Source organism: Salarias fasciatus, chromosome 18 (genome assembly GCF_902148845.1).
Source record: "Salarias fasciatus chromosome 18, fSalaFa1.1, whole genome shotgun sequence".
Taxonomy (NCBI): Eukaryota; Metazoa; Chordata; class Actinopteri; order Blenniiformes; family Blenniidae; genus Salarias; species Salarias fasciatus.
In genome coordinates this window covers 15,212,789-15,226,322 of record NC_043762.1, presented here as the reverse complement: position 1 = coordinate 15,226,322, position 13,534 = coordinate 15,212,789, and the positions used below count along the sequence as shown (strand labels likewise).

The 13,534-nt window shown below is 41.7% G+C and overlaps 1 protein-coding gene across 1 annotated transcript in view; it reads left to right on the top strand.

Moving 5' to 3' along the window:
• The window catches only part of tox (thymocyte selection-associated high mobility group box), a 54,773-nt gene that overhangs the window by 37,709 nt on the left and 3,530 nt on the right, over window positions 1-13,534 (top strand). The window contains exons 6-10 of the mRNA XM_030115212.1: window positions 318-602; window positions 6,705-6,950; window positions 7,773-7,997; window positions 8,707-8,787; window positions 8,888-9,376. Of these exons, the coding sequence (XP_029971072.1) occupies window positions 318-602; window positions 6,705-6,950; window positions 7,773-7,997; window positions 8,707-8,787; window positions 8,888-9,376 (1,326 nt within the window). The remainder of the gene's footprint in view (window positions 1-317; window positions 603-6,704; window positions 6,951-7,772; window positions 7,998-8,706; window positions 8,788-8,887; window positions 9,377-13,534) is intronic.

The window sequence follows — 13,534 nt, the reverse complement described above, 5'->3', positions numbered from 1 at the left end:
TTTGCACAGCAGTGACTAACACAGCCGTGTAAGCTGATTGTACAAAACGAAGGGCAAATCTGGGTTTCACTTCTTTGCCCAAAGACATTTTGAAACATGTGAGATGGCAATCAAACCACCAGCATTGAGATGGTTAGAAGGCTGACTCTCCCAGCGGAGCCACAGCAGCACCATAATGTCAGATTCAGATTTAGCTCGTAGCTCTTTCGTCAATAGTTTGCGTTCTTTTTGGCCACTCGGTCATGTGATATGTAACCAACACAGATCGAAGATGACTTTAAACGCCTTTTATGTTTTTTGTGTGTTTTGTGTCTTAGTCATACCCGGTGGGCGGTCTGGGCGATGACGACTTCAACATCCCTCCCATCACTCCGCCCACTTTGCCAGACCACATGCTGCCACCCCACCTCCCCCACGACTCCTCCTCCGGGCCGTACCACCCTCTGGACCCCCCGTCCAGCTCTGCCTCTCACCACCCCTACCAGCTGCAGGGCATGGATCTGCCCGCCATGGCCGGCGGTCAGGACAGCGCCGCCATGCTGAACCAAGACGGGGGCACATTCAGTCCGGACAGCGGTCCGATGACCAGCACCCTGTCTGTGGTGAGTAGACCCAAGGAAATCCCTCACTCTGGGCTCCTGGTGTTAAGGATTCAGTCAAAGATGGGTAAAATTAATAAATTGGTAACTTTAAACTGTAAGCACCAGCCAATTATTTTTTTGCTTCCATACACATCCCAGCAGTCACTGGTCAAACACCTCATAGTTCAAACTTTGCACCATTTTGCCTTATTACCCTATGATGAGACTGCCTGTTGTCGTTATGGTTTTTAGGAAAAAGATTTTTCAGTCTAAATCAATTCCTCATGGCAAGTTGAACAATCAATGAATGCAGTAGACACTAACCAGCTTTTTGTCATTATAGCCCAACACAGATGCATACCACTGTGTTTACTAGTGTTCTCGCCTCTCACACACTTTCCAGTATTTCCCTTCAGATGAAGCCAGTTTCTGAACTTCATCAGCTCTTCAGATACTTGTAGCCTCAACTCACAGCGTCATTGTAATGTGGATGGGCGATCTTCTAAAATACAGAGGAACTTCCAACCATTCTCATCTATTATAATATTCTCATCTTGACTGTTAAAACATTTGAGAGATTCCAAACTGCAAATTACTCAATCAAATATGAAAAATCCACAAATTATTAACAGGCAGATGCTACTACTTGCAAGCAGTCTTCCACTTTACTTGTTGAAATCATGAAAGCCTATAAAAATCAGACCTTGACAGGACTTGAGTGAAGGAGACTGTTTGTCTCCCCAACAGCTAAAACTCTGTAAAGCCACAGTAGTGTTTTGAGTCGACTCGTTCTTGGTTCAGAGCTGTTTTGGGTGATAGAAGTGATGGACTGTCAACCTGTCCTAACCTTTGCCCAAAACCAGCCTGGGTGACGTTTGATAGAAAATGGAAAACTGCTCGGTGCCATTTTTTTTTTTAATAATACCTATCTGAAAACAACGTGTGAGATCTTTTTATTCATTAGAGATGAAAGATTGAGGTTCTAAACACAAATTACTGTGAAACTAATTCAAAATAATACATATGTGTGCGTACTGTAACTGATCTCTCACCCTTCTTCCTCTCTAACCCTTCTTTAGTAACTACAGGTGTCATTCATCGACATTATAATAATATTAATCTTTTACACTTTGAAGCTATACTTTTTTAAAGTTGTACTTAGTCTGTTATGTTAAAAGAAATGTCTTTTACATGTTTTACATATGTGTTTTGAGGCTTCGCATCATTTATATTTAACAAATTAACAATCCGCATGCGTCTTCAGATTCGAATTAATTTCCCTCAGGTGCATTTTAACTGTATATCTCCACATTTTATCCACCTAAACTGTGTGAATGTGATATCGCCGGCGGCTGCGTTATTTGAAGGCCAGTCATGGCAGCTGGTGGATCTGACATTTGCTTCGTATTTTCAAGTCTTCGTTTCACAGTAAAGTGAAAATCTTGCTTTTAGCTGTGACATTCAGATGTGGCTCACTGTGTCAAACAGTGAAGAAATGAAAGCTTGACTCCAGATTTGCACTTACCTCAACTGTCATAGAAACTGGCTGTTCGGAGGAGGAGGGGGGGGCAGAGGTGTGGGGGTGTGTGGAGGGGGCAGAGAGGTGTGTAAGTGTCAGCATCTGTAATAAAGATTGCTCCTATTCCTTTTTTTTAATTAAGGAAACTGTCTCACCTCCCACTCATCATCTTTTAGTTTTTGCATCTGTTGTCTCCGTCTCCAAATTGAACATACGCACTCTAATATTAAGTGTCATTTTGAAGCAACACGAGAGGTGCGAGACCCTGACTTCAGCTGAATTAAAATGACTGTTAAGCACCACAACTTAGACTGTGTTTTTTTTCTTCTTCATAACTTTTAATTAAATTCACATTTTTCCCATCTTGTCTTTGGTTGTGATTAACCCATTAACTGGATAACAATAGAGATAATTATTTTGGTAGCTTGAAGGGAAGGTCTTATTTCTCCGTCTCTCTCACTCTCTCTCTCTCTCTCTCACACACACACACACACACACACACACACACACACACACACACACACACACACACACACACACACTTTTATATTTTCATACTAACATACATTTACTGCCAGTCCATGAATTACGGTTGCCTAGCAACCATGCCTGGCTCAGTCTAATCGGGGTGGGTGAGGGGGGCTAGAAAGACTTGTGTGTGCGCGTGCGTGCATGCGCGTGCGTGTGTGTGTGTATTATTCCTCCAGGAGGCAAGACTGACTACTCAGTTGCAGTTAATATTGCGAAGTGGACTCCTCTGGTTGTTTCTCCACCTGAAATTGAAGATGGAGTCTCCTAAATGATTATCCAGGACTTTGTTGCTCTTCTTTTTTAGTAATTTTAATAAATGTCTTTATCTGTCTGGTTTTTTTTTTTACCCTTTTCAAACCAGAAAACCAGATTAAAATCACAAATCTCCTGTTTGCTCATACTGGCTGAAGCCTGGCGCACATGCAGCAGCACATGAAACCATTACCAGGGTCTATTTCTCTCCCAGAGGTCCAGATGCTAGCAAAGCACCTTCAGCAAGAGAATATGTGAGAGTTATGTAGAGTAAAGTCAAAATGCATGCGTTTCATATCATGCATTTACTTCGATATCATTTAGGTTAGAAATAACTGTTGATATCTGCAGTTAATATCGTCTTCCTTCTGGCACCATTTCTAAAAGGTTTCATTTCAGTTTTCTGATGTAGAACAAAAAAAGCACACACAATTTGAATACGGCACTCAAAAAAGGCAACAAAATGTGGTCAAAACAGTCTAATGCCATCTGATGTGATCCAAGAAACCCAGAGCCACCATAATTAAGTTCTAAGAAGGAGCAAGTCAAATATTTATATTTATAGATATTATTTATTTAGTTTTTTTGTCATTTACTAATACAGAACAATGAAAATGTCTACACTGGGTGGGCTCTGTAGGAGCTTGCCATAACCGAATGAGAAAATAAGCGAAATGTCTGCAGAAATGTATGAAAGTGCATATGAAGTGCATATGACATTCATACACAACAGACTTCATCAATACCAAAGCTCATGTTGAGATATGACTCTGCTTTGTACAGCCACATCTTTTCCTCCTTCTATTTGCATATATTAGTCATCACTCAGGTGTCAGGGGTGTCCCCTGTGTTCTTCTCTCACGATATCATCAGAAATGACCTCCCACCTACAGTTAAGGAAAGGTTATCTGTGGCCCAACTCAGTTCTCAACCTTTTTTCATACTGTCATCATCTTGGCGAAATCTGTGTCTTTGTTGTGACCTTTTGACCTTGTTTTTCAGTCAAATATCGCTGCTTTTGTTTTAATATTTGTGATATTAAGCACATTTTGTTGCCTCATTGAAACTTTATTATCAGCTTATCATTTTGAATCCGTCACATTCAGCCCGATAGCTTAAAATCTGGATTATTTTCATACAAAGTAATTCAGTAAAGTCTCGATCTTTGAGTGTCGGAGCTACTGGCTGGTGCAAGATGCTTCCTTGACGTGTTTCAGCACCCTCCGTATCAAGAAGCAGCTGAGCAGATCATCAACATATATGGGCTATAGTTAATAAATAGCCATGCGTTGATTGGTTCATTTTAATCAATTCCTTTTTCTTTTGTCTTTGTGTTATGAATATCAAAGTCGCTCATTCATCAGTTTTTAAAGAAACGGAGTTTCCTGGAAAACATTGACAGGACATTGTGACTGTTCACCGATTTGACATTTGCTGGAGTCCCGTCTCTGCTTCGACCAAACCACAGCTACTATTTTTCAGCATTTCCACTGGCACATACATCAGTGTGAAGCCTCTTCCCATGTCAGAGAAATGTCACTTATTGTTCCATCTGAATACCACAGCAGTATTCAGATGCTGTTGCCAGTAACTGAGTTCAGGTAATGTGTTCCCAGGAGGGGCACGTCGCTCCAGACCACATCCGCCATCGTTCGGTGCTTAGTAAGGGGGAAAGTCTGCGTGCTCGCCGTCATCCGTGTTGCATTTTGGTATTTGTGATGATATGTGTCAAAGTTCTCATGCTGAGGGAGTTGGAAATGTTAACTTTTGTTTTCCGAAGAAATGGACTGAATAAAACTGATGACTGACTCACTGTGACGCTGCTTACGCGTCGGCAGGAAAAAAGTTGTGAAGAATTAAAAGGCTAAAATCAAACACAATGAGGCGGTCAAACATTAATTATCTTCTTAAAAAAAATATTCTCCTGTTTGTGCTTATCTGAACGAAATGAAATATTTCCTTGCTCTTTGTTTTCACCACCATCTGTTCTCAGAGATTATCATGAGTTATATTTTTACAATGGCTTTATTATGAATGTGTTTATTTCTGTTTAATTTTCTATGTGATTTAATCAAGAATCTTTCCCTTTTTTGTTTTTTGCAGAATCCTAGTTTGTTGTTGGAAGACAACAATAGAGAATTGTGCATTATGCATTCATGACACACGCGTGACCGTAGAAGCGCAAGCCAGGCTGTCTGGTCACTTTTATATCTTGTAGTAAACATTTTGTGAAAAGTTATTGAGGCCCTGAAATGAATGGATCAGTGATTGTATCTGCTCAGTCTGCACCTGGGGACTTGGCTTCTTCTCATCCACATAAACTTGCGTTGCAACTTCTCGGGAGTGCTGCAAATTGAGTTTCAAATCTGAGCACTGATGTACTTACACGTGAGGAGGAATTGATGCTTTTAAATGACTTCTGATCCCGTCTTCTCTCAGACCTGTATTGCCTGTTGCCACAGTTACTATCAGATTTCATTATTGCTGAATCCTGGGCTGCTGCACACTGTACAAGCCCTGCCAAATAAAGGCAGACCCAGTCTGAAAGCTTTGTCTGTCACATGAGCATGATACATGCCTCTGATGCTGTTTTAGTTTTTAATAATCTATTCTCAAATCCTTTTCTTTCACCAGAAAATTTTAGAAATAAGTCCATTATTCATTGTCTGTTCATTGACTATTTTTTTTAATCTGCCCAGTTCACTGACTCCAATGTTGGTAAAACCTTCATTGTTTTCACTGGTAGCTTATTATAAATGAATGCACCTCTTCCAAATGTAGGTAGAAATATTAGATTCAGTTGCAAAGGTGTCAAATTTATCAATGTTTTTGCAGCAATTTAGATAATACTATTTCTTTAAGGTGTGGCCATTGAATGTAACACTCATTTTCTTAACCACCAGAAGGAATACATATGTCTGTTTATGTTCTCTTTCAACTTTTCTCTCATATGTACATGTGCACAATCGTCAATTGGCTACCTCAGACTTTATTCATTTAGGATCGGCTTTTGTTTTATAGGTTATTTGAAACTGGTAAAACAGTGTATTAACACAGGGAAATCGTCAGTGACTAAGACATACAGTAATACTGAGTAACATCATTTTCTCTTTTTATTTCACTATTAGAAAAGGTTGTAATATCATAATTACTGTTCAATTCAGGCGCATCTTTTGCAAGTTATGTCATTGAACATGCCTGACAAAAGTAATAAACAAAATGCCTATTTGTACATTACAGAATGCAGCATTTTTAACCATAAATATTAATACATGAAGATTAGTTGGAATAATTTGTCTTAATATCTATCTGTTGTGTTTTTAAATTTGACTTCCAAAACCACCTAAACATCCCCCCAAAAAAAAGACCGACTTTGAATTGAATTTGAATGTCTCAGCTGAAGTCATACCAGTTGACAGCTTCTAACTGTGGAAGTGGAGCAATGTGTTGATTACTAGAAATGGTGGTTTGAAAGTGTCATTTAGGTTTTGACTGGGTGCTTTGAAATGACACAGCTCGTCTGCAGGTGCAACAAATACAGTACTTGACTCACAGCTAAAATGTGCTGACACATATTATTCTTCTCACGGTGAGCCCCAACTACTTTTTTTTTATTTTCTGATTCTTCTTTTTGACATTATTTCAATTTAAATGTTGGAGAGAATTTTTTTTTTTTTTTTGGAAAGTTGATAATCGGCTCACTGAGTATCTGTGAAAATTATGTTATAATTACCACAGTAATTCAATGATAGGTACATGTTTATAAGCAAAAAACACCTTAAGTGATTCAATTTGTTTGCTATCGTTTTTGCTTTGCGCAGATGCAGCAGATGGTGAACTCAGACTCTCGGTTCACCAGCAGCCAACAGCCAATCGAAGCAGCGCTCGGACCCAGGAACCAATCAGGAATGAGCCAGCAGGGCCAGTTGTCCACCATCAACCAGTCCCAGCTGGGTCTGAGTGGGAACTCCGTTACCCACAATTCCCCCTCTCCTCCTGGTAGTAAATCCGCCACACCGTCTCCATCCAGCTCCGCACATGAGGACGACAATGATGACGGACTCAGGGTAAGGGGGAAAAAAATATTGTCCTGGGATTCGGTAGCTCAGGGTTATGAGAACACGGAAGGAGAAACCATAAAATGAGTCAGATCAAAGCTTCATGTTTAAGGGTTGTTGCTGTTCTATTAACTTGTGTTCACCTGACCATGTAGTTCACCCTATGGTATACACTAAATCTGAGTTGGCGTGAAAAAATGAAATGGACTCATCAATCAGTGGAGGTAAAACATTGAACTGACATTGAAGGATATATTGAGTAGAAAATATTATAAACTGACCCCAAACCAAGAAAATATAGTCATATAATAGATCATTATGAAGTATGAAATGGATTTAAAGGCACAGAAATGAAGTCCCTTCATAAAATGTTCGTCATTATGACCACAGACTTCAGCTGAAGTCACTTTGGTTTTTGTACTTGAGCTAAAATCATTTATCAGGAATTCGAAACTGACTCATTGCAATCAGTTCAAAATGTGAACAACCAGTTTGAAATCATGTCATAGAGATAAATATATACACACCAAGCAGCCCAGCTGGAGCAGCTTGGCTGATCTTTTGAATATTATATGACTGTTTCTATATTTTGCTTTTGCTGTGGTATCATGGAAACATGATCTTCTCTTTGCACGATTGGCTTTCAACTACTCTGTTTGAGAAGCTGCTGGGGAGTTTCCCTTCATGTCTGCTGTTGGTCTCCTGCATAACCTCAAAAAACATGCTGTGGTTACATCTTTGTCCTGTGACTCATGTGTGAATTTTTCAAATGCAGTCTTGTAATAATGTAAGCAAAGCAATTCTCCAATATTTTGCCCTTGTTCTCTGCAGGGAGAGAAACGACCTGCAACAGTGGACATCTCAAAGAAACCCAAAACACCAAAGAAGAAGAAGCGAAAGGACCCCAATGAGCCGGTGAAGCCAGTGTCAGCCTACGCTTTGTTCTTCAGGGACACCCAAGCCAACATCAAGGCCCAGAACCCCAATGCCACCTTCGGGGAAGTGTCAAAGATCGTGGCGTCCATGTGGGACGGCCTGGGAGAGGAGCAGAAACAGGTTGGATCCCATTCGCTTGCCGGTGTGAAGATAGTGGTTAATCTGCTGTCATCGGTGATACAAAATCTTCAAAATAATGCACCTTTAACAAGAAATAGATTTTCTGTCCATACATCAACAACAGCAGCTTTGTGTGTTCAATGCTTCACTGGTTTTAAAAGGAGCCATGAAAACACATTTAGTGTGATAAAAATGTAATAACAAATAAAAAAAACGCACATATATCTCAACAATAAGACAATGTTTACATTACAGTCATGCTTATCTTGGCTTTTTTTGTCTCTGTCATCTTTTTGCACCTAAAACCACAAACCTAACCACTGAATAATCCTCATGAGAGTGAGCATGTTTATCTTGTTCAGAGAAACCATAAAGGAAGTAAATGTACCCTGAGTGAGACTGATCATCTTTGTGACAAGAATCAACTGCATCCTCTGTAATAATACACCTGAGATTCCCCAGTTATTACAGTCTGAACATTTCTGCAAATGGCCTGTCAATTGATTCCTGCAGCGGCCGCATTCAGAGAACGGTCTTCTGGCAGTACATTGGAAATTCATTATTTGTTATTAGAGAAATGTGTCAGCTGAGAGGAAAATAGTATTCATTCCCATGATGCTTTTACCAGGAAACAATATTATTACGAATGAAAACTGCCTGATTACGTTGTTCACTGAAGACTCCTTGTGGTTTATCGTTTGTGTTGCAGGTGTATAAGAAGAAGACGGAGACGGCGAAGAAGGAGTATCTGAAACAACTGGCTGCCTACAGAGCCAGCCTGGTCTCACAGGTACCACACACACACACACACACACACTGAGCCCTTGAAGGATACAGAAATGCGAAGCTTGCAAAACTAATTATTACGTTTGACTTTTCTTCCTTCCCAGAGCTACAATGACCCATCTGAAATGAAGCCGCCCCACTCTTCCTCCTCCTCTTCTTCTACCTCAATGTTTCCTCCCAAATCTTCGATCTACCCGGGCCACCCGGGCCAGCACCCTTCCGCTGGCTCACTCGCCCACCCTCACCCTCTCCCTCACCCTCAGCACCCCGGCATGTACATGTCGTACCCTCACCCGTCGCACCCCTCCCACGCCTCCAGCCCCGGCCTCGGCCCCCACCTAACACACCCGCACACTCAGATCCACCCCCAGCTGCAGGCCCTGTCCTCCAGGGGAACCGTACCGAGGCCCAGCGTCCCCCACCAGGGGGCCCTGTCCCTGGGCAGCGTGGCAGCCGCATCCACCCCTCCACTCCAGATCAGCCCGCCCCTCCACAGCCAGGCACACCTGGGAGGCCTGCACAGCCCGCGCCATCAGCACCAACAGCTCAGTGGACACTCACTGGGGATGGCACACTCCCCGGCCATCACACAGGTCAGCCGCATTCAATCTGGAATCTTACAACCTCTGTTTAGTTAACAATACGAGTGACACACAAGCTGCTGTGGGCTGAATGAATCTGCTGCCAGTCACTTCTAAAGATGCTTTTTGCAAACCTGTTAAGTTTGTTTGTTTACCAGTTTCCAATCGCATTTGTTATAGTTCAATCCTCCAGCTCATGCTATCTATATATATCCAAGTGTCCTCAAGCAAGACACTGAACTCCAAATGCTCCCAAAGTGGGTTGAGCACCTTACATGGCAGCTGCCACCATCAGTGTGTGAGTGTGACGAGACAGAGAAATAGATCGATAACATTAAGTTTGTAAGAGAAAAGGATGTTGAGGATGGAGCAGCAAGGCATAAGGAGTGAAGGAGAGGAGGTTCAGTGAACTGGGCAGCGACAGCCTAGAGGTCAGAGAAGCAGACCTGGGATCAGAAGTTCGCAAGCGTGTCACCACTCTGGGTCCCTGAGCAAGACCCTTGACCCCCACCAGGTCCCTGAGTGCCATAATTTGGCTGCACCCCCACATGCTAGAAATAGGATGGGTCAGGAAGAAAGAGTTTCCCCAAGGGAATTCATTAGGTATGATGAGGGATGTTTTAAAATCCCACCACAGACCATGTTTCTGCTCTGTGACTCCTGACAGTGAAATCAGATGAAGTTGTATCAGCATCAGATCAATTAGTCAGTCTGCCCTCTGCCTTCATCAGTGATCCTCGTTTTTGAACACAGTTGGTTGATGAAGTCGTTTTGAGAGAAGGTTCGTTCTGTAAAGTACAGACGGTCACGCTGTTCTGCTCTGTGTACAGTGATTTGCAAGAACAGGGCAATGGAGCTGATAAACTTGATAAGCAAATTATCTTAACTTTTAACTGAGACAGAATGTGAAAAGAGACCAATTTTCAGATCTGAATGATTAATTCAGGAGACCGGTGGCAAATCTATAAACGCAAACGTGAAGCCAAAGGTGCTTAACCTGTGAAAGCAAAGGGCTAATAAAAACACACTGAAGACAAAATACAAACAAGTGAAGCAAGCAAAGTAATCTAGGGAATGTACTGCTTGCCAGCTGTAAAGACTACACTACTTTATATCCTCACAAAATCAGTATTCAAGGATTGGACAATATTAGTGGTAATTGAACAGTCAGCTGTGTGTGTCTTGTGAACCGTTTATTGCTTGTCAGTACTGGAGACCCGAAACAGTTCAAGAAGTGTTGAGACAGCATCATGGACGCAAAGCCACGCCCATGTGATCAGATGTACTGAAGGAGAGACAGGAAATGTCTTTATTGTCTGCATGTGCCACACCTCAGATTTATTCAGGCGGAATGTAGTTGAGTATTCATCAGGAAAGATACGATACACAAGTCCCTTTGAACTCAGTTTTAACTTATTCTTCTCACCCTCCCACACACACACAAACACACACACACACACGCAGTCTCGTATTTCTATCCTTGTGGGGACCTTCCATTGACTCCCATTCATGTCTAGCCCCTAACCCTGACCCTTACCCTAACCCTAACCCACACCACAATAAAGCCTAACCCTAAAGAAATGTTTTTGCACTTTTACTTTTTTCAGTAACAACAACATGGTCAAGAAAACACTGTTTCTCCTACTTAGGACCGGAAAAAGGTCCCCACAAGGCACGTCGTTCCACGTTTTGCTATCCTTGTGGGGACATTTGGCCCCAACAAGGATAGAAATACGAGAACACACACACACACACACACACACACACACACACACACACACTGCATCTCATTAACCATCATGACTACATACCCACCCTCATCCTAACCATGACCTTAACACATGCACTTTGTCCCTAAAGGGAAGGTCAAACCTGAGACGTCTGAGTGTGCAAGCAATTTTTATCCCACTCAACATGGACCACACACACACACACACACACACACACACTAGTTGGTGACCTCCTCTTTGCTGTGTTTTTGCTGTACTTTAACTTTTCAAATCTTCGGATAACAATCCACAGATTCTTTTTGAAATTATGAAGTTTTGTGGATTAAGTGATCTAATGTGCCAGTTATTCTTGTCTCTGTTGTTTTTTTCCTAATTTAACTAAATTTACTAATTAAAGTCACACAGCCAATCAGTCAGCACGTCAGTCAGCCCGTCATTTGTTTAGAAGTGATTTTGTTCCGACAGCAGTGAGAGCGGGATGCCCACGTGTGACACAAATTTATGTTATGTCTTGTATGAGACACTTTGAAGCAAATACCCTCTAGACTTGCTAAAATATGCAGAACTAGATCACCACTGAGTCTCACTTTCCATTTTATCCCTCTTTTTATAATGCACTTCTAAATCCCACACTCCCATAATCCCTTTTTTTCCTCTTCCATTTTGCATTTTTTTTTCCAAGAAAAGAGACCAAACAAAAAAGAGAAACTGCAGAAGGAGAGGACACAGTGACAGAGCTCCAAAGTTTTTATTTTTTTATTTATTTCTCTTTTTTTTTTTACTGAGTGAAGAGTGAGAATTACTGGGGGAAGGGAGGAAGAGAGAGAGGAAGAGGGAGAAGAGAGAGAGAGAGAGAGAGAGAGAGACAAAAGAGGCAGATGGGGTCTTTGTGAAGGAGTGAAGGAGAAGAATTTGCTCAACAATAGATGAATAGGTGAGGTAGAGGAGGAGAGGGGGAGGAGAGCGAGGGAGAACCCAACCACCTGCTGTCCTCCTCTTTCTCTTCTTTCACTCACAACACTCAGATTAACTTCCCTTTCAGTCCCCCCTCTCCCTCTCTTCTCCCCCCTGCACACTCCTCTACACTTGTCATCGCCTGCACTCATTTTTCCATCTCCTTCTCCTCCCTCACGTATCCTATGGTTTTAAGACACACACACCTCCTTCCCCCCCCCTCTCCTCTTACCTTTTCATCTTCAGTTGTCCTCCCCTCTTCTCCTCTTCCTCTTCTTCCTCCTCCCTCCTGATGGCAGATGATATAATCAGAAAGATACTCAAAACTCTGTAATTACCGCTGATGAACCTGCAACTGATCTGTCTCCTTTTCACTTCAGCGCGATGCAGGTCGTCATTCGCATCCCCATTCATCAGAATCCATTTTGCCAAAGAGGTGCTAATGGCTGGTTTGCATCAACTGTCTATGGACGCATTCAGGTTAAAGGAGGAAGTAAACAGGCCACCTTTCAAACCTGCTCAAAGACACTTTAACCGCATGTAAAGGATTTTTTACCTTTTTAATGACTTTTGCCAAGTAATGACCTGGTGCATTTCAAGAATAGTCAATGTAACTCCATTGAACGGAGTTATTTATGAAACTGCCAGACATCCTCATGGAAAACTCAGACAGCCCCTTTTTGAGGCTTTGATTTGATCCATGTAAAAAAGTAAGTACATCCCATGGTAAATGTGGGCTTTCTGGGCTTATTTGAAGTGGAAAAAATGTGATCCTTAAGTTATGCAGTGAAGAAATTTTAATTATGAATTCCTTTAAGTATTGATCAGAGTCTTATATTTTAAGTGAACATGCACCCAGTGCTTCAGAAGTTAGCATTGCTCTTCTTTGGAAAAAAAAGTGATCTTCTTTGCATCAACCTGCTAACATTTGGCGGCTCCATGTTGCAAATGTCATTTCGCTCCAAGAGTTTGAATGCTGGAGCCGTACAGTGATGTAGTGGTTAGCACAGTGACAGTATCCAGGCTTTGAGTCTGAATCAGGACCTCTCTGTGTGGTGTTTGAAAGTTCTTCACGTGAACACGCAGCTTTCTGTCCACCTCTTCTCAGACCACCGTTGGATTGCTGCGATTGGTTGTCATTGCTACCTTGTAGAATGTCACGCTGTACTTGGTATGACGATGACAATAATCATAAGAATTGAATTATTCATTCTCTCAGGTAAAGCAGAGCCAAAGTTTTCACCATATTCCTTCACTTCAGGGTTTTCCTTGGTTAACAAGAATCATGTCCACTGAAACCACTTTTTAAATAAATCTGAGCAGACTCACATCATTATTAAAATATGTCCTTTAGCCGAATGCTCACAGGAAAACTTCAGTTTGACCATTTTTTTCTCACACTTGTCAAGCAGGTCAGAATTGTTTAGTCTGTCATTTTACATTAATTTTGGTACCAGCGGGGAAGAATATCATGGTGACCCTTAAA